Raw genomic sequence first — 9,933 nt, forward strand, 5'->3', positions numbered from 1 at the left:
AAAACTCCTGTGTAGGTGTTTGCCTGCATACATGTCAGATCACTTATTATGCCGGCCGTGCCAATAAATCGGTTGCTTTTATATAATATTGTGCATATGTTTGCTCACATTAGCCAATGTTTCTCTGTTATATAACATCTTAAGTGCACGTTAGGATGTTGTTAGGATTCCTGTATGTAATAAATGGGCAATCGAGTGCAAGGAGCTTTTATGTAGGCTGGCAGTCAGACCAGGTCCCACATGCATTTTCATACATTTCCCAGCACTTTGCATAGCCTCACCTTGATGGGAGCTTATTGTATAGCTTTGAGTTATAGGTTAAAAGGCAATGCTTTTCTGAGCTTTGGCTGTGACGTGTGGGCAAAATTGAGAGAAGCAGGAAAAGTTCATCGGTTAAAAAAATGGTTAAAAATGATTATTTAAAGTAATTTTTTCAGAGACGACCTTAGTAAATGTCTTCAAGTGAATATATTGTTTTAATGTGGATATATTGTCCGATTTTTCATATGGAAAAAAATGGGACAATGCATCCACATTAAATGTTACGGACCGACCTTTTGTTGAAATTGGAATATGAAATACAGGCCGATTCATATGCTGCAATCATGATTAATAACTGAACAATAAAGCACAATCTGACATAAATAGTGATAGAACTCATGAATAGAGCCGTAATATAATGTGCAAAGGTGTACAGAAAAACAGCGGCTACATTTAAGAACGTAGTTCTGAGTGCTTCATTGCGTTGCAGTATGCCACGGGTTACTAGGGGTTTCCATTATAAAGATCAATATTACTAGAACTGGGTGCAAGAAACAATACAATGCCTTCAATAGCATATTTTTGGCTTCAGCTCTTCATGGGCAAAAAAACGAATGGATTCATTAAGATGATTGGGGCATACATTCTAAATACATGTCAGCTATGTCTTGAGAAAAGAAAAACTATTTACATTGGAAAATTAAATAACTGTGTTGGTCGCCACCACCCCTATGCAATCTCAGAAAATTCTTTCAATCAAAGAAATCCATGACAAAACGATATCGTTTTATATGGTTTATTTAGAAAATTATAAAAGTACAAATCTTTGGTAAGTTCAAAAAAAGAAAAATTCAGCATAACAAGAATATAAAATACATTCAGTTCAAGATGAATGCCATGCACCATCACAACAGGTGAGTAACTTAACGATGTGGTGAAGAGGACCAGGCGCCTCAACGTTTTGGAATGTATAGCATTATACTTCAGTGGCATCATCATCATCAAGTTATAGCTTTGTGTACCATTGATTATCCTGTACTAGTCAAACCACACATTTATAAGGCACCTGTATCAAATCAAGTGCACCAGTAACATGGCTCGGACATTCCCACTTTGGGCGCTCCGAAAAAAAGGTAGCTTCGCTTTGGCATTTTCCGCCGCAACTACTACAGTTCTTATCCGCTCCACTGCCAAGAAGTGTAAACAGTGATTTATAAAAGCTAGAATCTTTGGCAAGCCCAAGCAGAACATCAGAACATCAGAACATCTTGGTTCCCCTTTTTCACTGAGGAACGTGTGGAGCGTGGGGCCATTACAGCATATTGTCCTCACTGTGTTAAAAGTCGATGCACGAGAATAAGATTTCAACACGTGCTCAACTTCTCTTTTCATCGTCATGCTTTACAAACACGAGTTTCTTTACAGTCAGCCTCTCCCTTCGCCAGACGCTTCTCAGCCCATCTCAGCATATCTCATGCAGTGCTGTGCACTCGTTTTCAGATTAAGCTTTTCTAGACTTTCCCTTGCTCTCATTTTCCCCTACGTAGCCTACCTCCTGATTAGACCGTCTTTGCCACCTCTGCCTCTAATCAAAATCACATCACTTAGATATGTGACCCATTCTTGGTTTTGTTTGCTTGCATAACCCACTGTTGAAACTTTCACAGGGGTGACAATCAGACATTTTTGGTTAAAAAAAAAAAAAAAAAAAAAGAATGCAGGTTTAGGCACTTTTAGGCTGAGGGGATAAGGTGGAGGGGATGATAATCTTTTTGTAAACCCTATACAGCATGTGGCTCCTTGGACAGGCAACTGGTTCATCTGCAGAAAAAAGAAGTATTAAAGGCCACAGGTTTTTTCTATTTTTAAAAGCATTTTCTCCACCTCCACCTATAAAATGACCGTTCCCTGCCCGCCCCCCCCCCACGCACACACCACCGGTGGGGTAAAAACGCAGCACGGAGGGCTCGACTGGAGCCCCCGTCTCTGAGGAAGACAGGATGAGGGGGGAAAGTCTGTATTCGTATATTCGTGAAAATGTTCGTATATTTCCGTTCGAGGAAAGGAACTTCCCACACTCGGGTCCCGTCCACTCTCGTGCTCCCGTCCCCGTGGCTCTCCGTCGGACCCAAAGCTGGGGCAATTTCCCCGAGATCAGTTCCCAGGGTTTTTTGGAGAGAGAACCAGGAGAAAAAAAAACTAAATCTCTTAGTTTTTTTTTACTAATTTCTTGTCAGGTCATCGCTTGCAGCTCTCTTGTTCAACACGTCATGCAGCGCGGTCTCATGTGGAGGGGCTGAGGATGCGGGTCCACCTGGGGGGGGGACAAAATGAGAGAAACGTTCAGAAAGGGTCCAGAGAAGAGAACCGCGTTCGTCACAATTCAGAGCATTTCCGGTAGCATCAATTTCTTCTTGCTCCTTGTACCCTGGGCCGTACAGTATATGCATGTCAAAGCGTAACTCAATTACACTACAGTAATTTAGCTGCCGCTTTTATCCAAAGGGACCTTACAGTTGATTAGACTAAGCAATTATCAAAAAAAAAAAAAACGCAAGCTGACCATGCAAACTCGGTCAGCTCTGACGATTCATGCGCAAGCTTAAGGTCCTGGTCGTGAGGGGGGGGCTGGCGGGATGGAAGTGGACTCACCTCGCAGTACACCGGAGGGGGCCGGAAGCGGAACTCCTGGACGTAGGTGAAGAAGGGGCGCTCGAGCACCCCGCTCAGGTCCTCCTCCGCCTGGGGAGGGGTCATGTTCTGCTCGGCCTCCTCCTCCGTGATGATGCTGTTGTAGTCCGGAGGAGCTGCGCACGACAGAGGAGAGGGGTACAGAATTAGACGGGCCTTTTCTCGTTTCCCCCCGTCGGCTAAACCGGTCCGGTGAGCGTAGCGTAGCGTAGCGTCGGCCGCACGTGCAGGAGGAAGACACTTACGCTCAGGCTGCTCCGGGATGGCCATGCGGAGCCACTCCAGGTTGACGCTGTACTGGCTGCTGACACTGGAGGTGCGGCTGCCGAAGGGATGGAGGGGGATGGTGCCCATGACCAGGGGAAGCTCCAGACACAGCTTGGACGTCCCGGGAACGTCAACGCACACCTGTGAGGGAAGGGCACATGGGCAGGTCAGAAACACGTTCTTCTAGAACAGTTATTTTAGCCATAACAGCCCCAATAAATGGCAACGTCCACATTCAGCCTCTCGCCGCCCAGCTTCACTGACGATATGGGACTACAAAATTTTACCCAGCCGATACAATCGTCTTCCTAAAACGGCTGTTCCTAGATACAATACTCCTCCTAAAAACCACTGTTCCTAGATGCAACACCCTTCCCTAAAAACGGCCGTTCCTGTCCTGGATTGCTGACCCGTGTCTGAAAGTCGTGAGGGGAGATGCTGACCTTGAGCATGTACTCCACTTTGATGATGCGGCAGTGCAGGACCGAGGGCCCGACGGGGGGGATCTTGATGGCGCGCCCGTGCCAGGTCTCCCTGCGCCGGCCCCCCACGGCGTCCCCGGACAGCGTGGCCACCACGGCGTGCTTCTGCTTCATGGTGCCGCGGGCGATGAAGGTCTGGGTCTGTGTGATGAAGGCCTTGGGCACAACGGAGCGGGAGGTGGCATTGTCGAACTCCGCGAACACGGGGATCACCTCGCCTGTGGGGAAGGGGAAAAAAAGGAGAGGGGGGGGGGGGGGGGGGGGGTCGCTCGGTTAGAGGAGAGGCAAGAGGAGAAGGTGGGTCGTTCTGGTTCACACTGCTGAGGTTGTGGTAGAACGGGATGGAAAGTTAGGTTTATTCTTACCTGGCGTGTACCCCTGCCGGTCGATCTTAGCAGTCACGGACACCTGCCCGAAATTGCGGTACCACACTCTCGCCATCTTGTCCTTTGTGCCAGCTTGGGGAGCCTAACAAGACAAAGAAGAGATGCGGATGAGTGACCATTCCGTAAAAAGACGAGCGGCTATTCTAAACGACCGGGCGACACGGTGTGGGGAAAATGAAATCGGGAGAGGGCAGCAAACTTACCAGCAGGGCCGGTGTGTTGATGTCGATGGGCTCGATGACCGTGAACTCCTTCTTGATCTTTCTGACCGTGGTCCAAGGCCGGTGGAGCTTCACTTTTACCCAGTAGCGAATGCTGCCGTGCTTTCCTTCGAATGAGGTCACCAGGGTCCTGATGGCGAGCACAGAATGCATGTTAGCGGGATATTTCAAAGCAACACAGAGAGACGGACACTTCCTATACACTTGAAAGCCGTCTAAATGCATTATGCTGCTCTCGAGACAGGAAGAAAGGTTCGCATCCGTTTTGAACCATAACTTTTCTAGATTAGAATGCATTTCTGTTGCAATCATTTCATGCAGAATAAAGTGTAACATACTTACTCTTCAGGCAGCTGAAAGCTGAAGGGAAACTCGTGCCTTCCAGCGGATAGAACCGTCATTTCACCATTATCTATTAAATAAAAGAAATGCATCAGCCATTAGCAACTTCATTCATAGATCCTAGAGCAAACCAAACTTTGTGCCATTAGAGGTTTACCCCATCGTAACGTAACAAACAAGAAGGAAAGAACATGCACGATTAATTAACCACAGACTGTCAATGCTACACTAAATACGCTATATTTCTTTGTTTCAGTACCATTGTATCCTTAACCACACGGTTCATGTTGCCTGCACATTTGCATTCAGAGGCAGTTCCTTTTAAACTGAACATTTTGTTTTGTCACTAGCTGAGCCCCGAGGCAATGTCCAGAGCCACCAAATATCTTCAAAACACCCAGATATTTTTCTGCAATTTCCTAGTAGCGATTACCATACAACGTGAAGTCAGCTTGCTTTCAGAACATAAGCCGTTTACTTGAAGACTTAATGAAATCGTTTGCACGTAGAATTATTTTTAGTACTCTCAGTGGAGAACAAAGGTTTAAGGATATTTTAAGTCATAAATTTCAATGTATGGGATTAAATAAGTCACACCAAAACCGGTCAAGTACAAATTTACAAGAACCGAAACAAAAGATTCGAAATGAAACCTATTCAAAATGATTAAGGATATTTTCAAACCACGTAAATAACTTCTCAAAAGTGACAGGTTACATAGCCTAAACTTTTTATATAGGATACAATTAATTGTTCACTTAATTTGTATGAATCCCAAACAAAAACCTTAAGGGAAAAGTTTTTTTTTTTTAACCCATCTTTAAACAATTAACAAGACCTCCATTGTTTCGAGAAGCACTTCAGCTGTTCCTGAACATTCTCATTCTGGGGTTCGGTCCCAGTGCAACCTATAGGAGAGCCTACAGCTGCGGCGTTGTGATTGAATGACTGACCTGCTTGCAGGAGCGTCTCCCTCCGGTTGAGGTATTCCACTTCGTCGCTGTAGTTCTGAGTGTAGGCAGTGCTCGCACCGGCGCTCCGAGACTCAGTCCAATGCACTTTAGCGAAACCTTCGGCGTGCAACTTCAACGACTCCACTTTGCTCTGCCCCGAAAGATCCAAGACCACTTTCCCGGACACCACATCCCCGCTGCTGAACACGGGAGGGGTGTCGATTTCTGGGGAGTCGAAGAGGACGTAAAACTTTTTCAATTTGTCGAAAATCATCTTCGGGTGCGATATTTCAGATATGCAAACGGAGGGAATTAATGATGATGTCCTGCTTGAAATCAAGTGCTCCTCCACTTTCTGAAATTATAGCAGTGTTAACGAGTGTTCTTGTGCGCGCAGTGGCAAACAAAAAGTGGAAGAACAGTTCTCTCGCCCGAGTACCTTATGCACGATGTTGAAGGGGCGGGCCCTATGAATTTATTATGTAAGTCCTCCTGCCGTGGATTGTTGCTAGCTAATAAACATCTTCGCTGGGTGTGGATAGCGAGTGGGACTAGCACCGCTTGGTGGTGATTGATCGTTGCAGGTTCTTCTGACGAAAACAAGCTGACTGAGCATGCCCCGGGACACGAAAGTTCCTCCCATTGGGCATTTCTACTCGAGTGGAGTTGTTTACCCCAACTTTTGATCGCTCGCGAACTTTTCTTGTTTTCAAGTCTATGCTGCGTAGAAATTAAATTGATATTGAGGAGCAGTGAAATGACCGAAGACACGATCGGTTCTGGGAATTCGTTTAGTTTTCCTAGAATGTCAAAACTTAAGCAATGAAAAGACTATGTTACAGGGTACTGTAACATAGGTTACGATGTTCTTGTATTTATGTGTGTTTAACATGTATGTGTTATGCGTTTGTACGCACTCACACAGTAGTGTGAATAATAATATACCATTCCTGAAAATTTGTGTGGTTTCATCTTAACTGCAAGAATTGGTTGAGAATTCACCATTCAGAAAAATAACTTTCTTTGTTCCCAAAAACACCCACATATAATATATCGCCTCCCTGTGGTCAAACACGGCTTGTCAAAATTGAACTAATCCTATGGCTTTCTATACAGGGGGATGATTTTCACTTAAGTGTGTGCTCTGCAGTCATCTGATCTAGCCTGCCCCCTGGTGGCTAATAAGTGCAACGTAGTGGTGTTGGTTTAGTCAAGTTCACTCCGGAGGCAGACGGTGGAACTAGTAACTGTACCTCTGAGCACAGTTGTCATTTGCGAGTTGAACGCTTATTGGCCGCAGCGAGAAACGATTTGAAAACATACTGTATTAATAATATGGCTATTGTCTTTATATGATTCATCTCATTGTATTCTTGCGTCTTTGTAAAATCGTTATTAATCACAGGCAAGGAGTGCAGCAATAGCACCGATTACTGGTATTTGTATCAGTGTACTTTATAATTTCATATAATCTGACTGCAGGTCACGTAACACATATGTGGCAGTTATAATTGTTCTGTGTAATCATTACATATTCTCAGAATGCACATGCAGAGTGCCATGCTTAATATGGTGCAGTGGAATACAATATGTGCTCTTTGTGTAGTTGGCTATAATTTTAATTACACCAATTAGCAGACACTCTTACTTGCACTAATTATGACTTATTATGACTAATTACGACGTGCGCGTGCGTGATACAAATGGTATATAAATGCAGTTAATTTAACATGAAAATGATCTTTTTATTTAATCTTATTTAACATATTGTAAATGCCAGGTGTCTGAAGAGGCTCTAACCTGGGTATGCAGGGGGAGAGGCGGCTATGCTAACCGCTGCTCTACAGACAGATTCACCCGGAGCGGAGCAGTTAGACCGCCATCTGGTGGACTGCAACGCGACAATATTTTTTACTTACGAATGGGCTGGTTCGGAGACCACGGGTGCACAGCAAGGGCCAAACTTATGCTCTTAATTAGCTAAATAATGATTTGTATATGCACCAGCTACAGCTGCAGACTGCTAAGTGTGTCCTAAAGATTTTCCTGTGCTCAAGTACAGGAGTGAACCAACATCATTTCTAGAGCTGTCCGAAAAATCAATTAAGATAACCGGCTGGAACAAAAACCAGCTTGCAGACCGGCCCTCCAGGACAGGAGATGGGCACCCCTGTTGTAGAGACTGGGGGGCCCAACACAGAAAACCCCATGAGGCCCTTCAGACCAACCTCACCTGTGACGATGTTACCCAAAACTCCTAAAACTCAGCCCTCAGGCCCCCCCCCCCCCCCCCCCCCCAATGCTCAGGGCCCCAGACAGTTGCCTGCCTTGCCCCATCCATCTGGGCCACACCCATGGAAAAAGAACTAGCTCAGGTCCTGTGCAGACCCACAGCACGGAAATGTTGGCACATTTTAACAACAGTTGCTAACTGAGAAAAGAGGCTCATCCAATTACGGTAACACTTGTTTTTAATAAAGTAAGAAGGCTAAGGCCAAAGGGTATGTAATCAAAGGTGTGTGATGCAAGATGGCTGTGCAGAGAAGGTGTGGTCCAAAAGATTCCCAGGATCGTAGTGCAGTGACGATACTTGACATAAAGTGATAAGATGGCTTCTATTCTTTTTAAAAGGGCACACGAGCCATCACGTTCTGGATAGGATGCTTTTGTGTATGAATCTTCTTATAGTCTGTTGTGAGATATCCCCTCTTGAAATGAGCAGGAATGTGGCTACTTCTCAGCTGTGGATGACAAAAGAAGTGCATTATTACAAGATGAAAAGAGGTATCAGCCATAGTACAGCTTGCTAACATTCACAGATTAAGTACAGAGCCTGAGACGACAGCGACATTTGGTTCATACTTTTTCATAATGACAAGGACCGCGGGCGACAATAGAACGTTCATGAACGTGCTGCGTCTTCGGTCTTGCGACACTGTCACTGAACTATAAACGACCCTTAACAATAATGTTGTGGTAAGCACTGTACCAGCTGAAGTAGTTCCGGGGCGAAGTGAGTCTCTTGTGTCCTTCACTGGGGGGTAGTCTGCCTGCATGCTAGTCCAGTCCAGTGGTTGAGATTTTCCAATTTTCTTGTTGGCCCCCAAGATTAATCAACTGATGTTCATGTGTTTGGTTTATTGCTTCTGAGCTGTGGAACAATTAAAACACAAAGTAATAAATTAATTAAAATCAATTAAAATGTTAGGAATGGTAAATTTAAATTAATAGTTCATTGGACGTGCCCCTTCTATGAGAGGAAAACAGTTATTCTTTTCCCTCCACAACCCAGCAAAAAGTAATTGATTTAAAAGGCTTGTTAGACTGATAAGGAATTTCCAATACCTCACTCTGTTTATAATGAGCACTGTAGGTGGGTTTCACGCTCCTTAATCCTCTCTGGGTCTTCCATCGTCAACGCAGGACCCTATGGAGACCATGTGCAAAATGTTTAATGATAATAATAATCAATAAATAATTTGTTATTTAACTGATGCTTATATCCAAAGTGACTAACAGTTGATTAGAATAAGAGGGGACAATCCCCACTGGAGCAATCACCTTATCCACTAGGCTACAGGCTGCCCCTTTATTATGAGTTCAGGGCAAATGTATTTCCCTTGATTGGCATTTCCAGAAGGAATCGTTAAATCATTCTACAATAAACATTATTTATAACTGATTACATTGAGAAATCAATGATTTCTGAATGACCTGCTTTGGTGGAGCACATCAGCTGAACTTGTACGTATCATTGTATGCTGACTGGACAGGATGATCGGGTCTGTACTGTTGGATCTTTGTGCCAATGAGACAGATGAAACACTTACAATACAAACACAAATTCAAATTCAACAGATTTAGGGCAGTAAATGTATGTAAATAGAAATTTTTTTCACTGTTGAAAAATCAAGTGAAGTTGCCACAAAGAGATTGTCTTCTTGTTCAAATATGTCTGACCTGGTTGCACAGTGTATTTACTGAGCACATATTTGGAAGAGGAGCCAGGTAGTTTCTTCTCTGGTTGGTTCTTGCGGTCCTGGACTGGAGTAATTGTGCTGCTGACGTCATCAATTGAAGTGGGACTCTGGAAGTGGTCTGCGTATGTGGTGCGGTAGTTAACGGGCCTTGGCTCACCGTTAACCCGTCTCGGCTGCAGCAGGGGACCAAGACTTGACAGAAACAGACTAGAAACATGGGCCGTGAATGTCCGCGGCCTTTACCGATCAGGCCTAATTTTCATGAGCTTGTGAACGCGTTTGAAGCTCGTGAATGCGCTTGAGACTTGCATAAGTGGAGTTCTCCATGCAACATTATTAAATTGCTTTAA

At 44.5% G+C, this 9,933-nt stretch overlaps 1 protein-coding gene and 1 long non-coding RNA gene across 2 annotated transcripts; both read right to left on the reverse strand.

Annotated features, from left to right (window-relative positions):
• Positions 1–1,043: 1,043 nt before the first annotated feature.
• arrdc2 (arrestin domain containing 2) lies at positions 1,044–6,042 on the reverse strand. Its single transcript, XM_061237234.1, has 8 exons — positions 5,604–6,042; positions 4,651–4,720; positions 4,291–4,438; positions 4,067–4,169; positions 3,663–3,919; positions 3,198–3,360; positions 2,914–3,068; positions 1,044–2,575 (listed from the first exon to the last, which is right to left on the reverse strand). The coding sequence occupies exons 1-8, from the start codon at positions 5,875–5,877 to the stop codon at positions 2,522–2,524; spliced, it is 1,224 nt and encodes a 407-aa protein (XP_061093218.1). The 5' UTR covers positions 5,878–6,042; the 3' UTR covers positions 1,044–2,521.
• Positions 6,043–8,600: 2,558 nt separating this feature from the next.
• Positions 8,601–9,683, reverse strand: LOC133125988 (uncharacterized). The gene is made up of 4 exons (XR_009708493.1): positions 9,564–9,683; positions 9,318–9,401; positions 8,949–9,030; positions 8,601–8,754 (listed from the first exon to the last, which is right to left on the reverse strand). It is a non-coding gene; the product is annotated as an uncharacterized LOC133125988 (long non-coding RNA).
• Positions 9,684–9,933: the final 250 nt, after the last annotated feature.

Source organism: Conger conger, chromosome 4 (genome assembly GCF_963514075.1).
Source record: "Conger conger chromosome 4, fConCon1.1, whole genome shotgun sequence".
In the NCBI taxonomy this organism is placed as follows: Eukaryota; Metazoa; Chordata; class Actinopteri; order Anguilliformes; family Congridae; genus Conger; species Conger conger.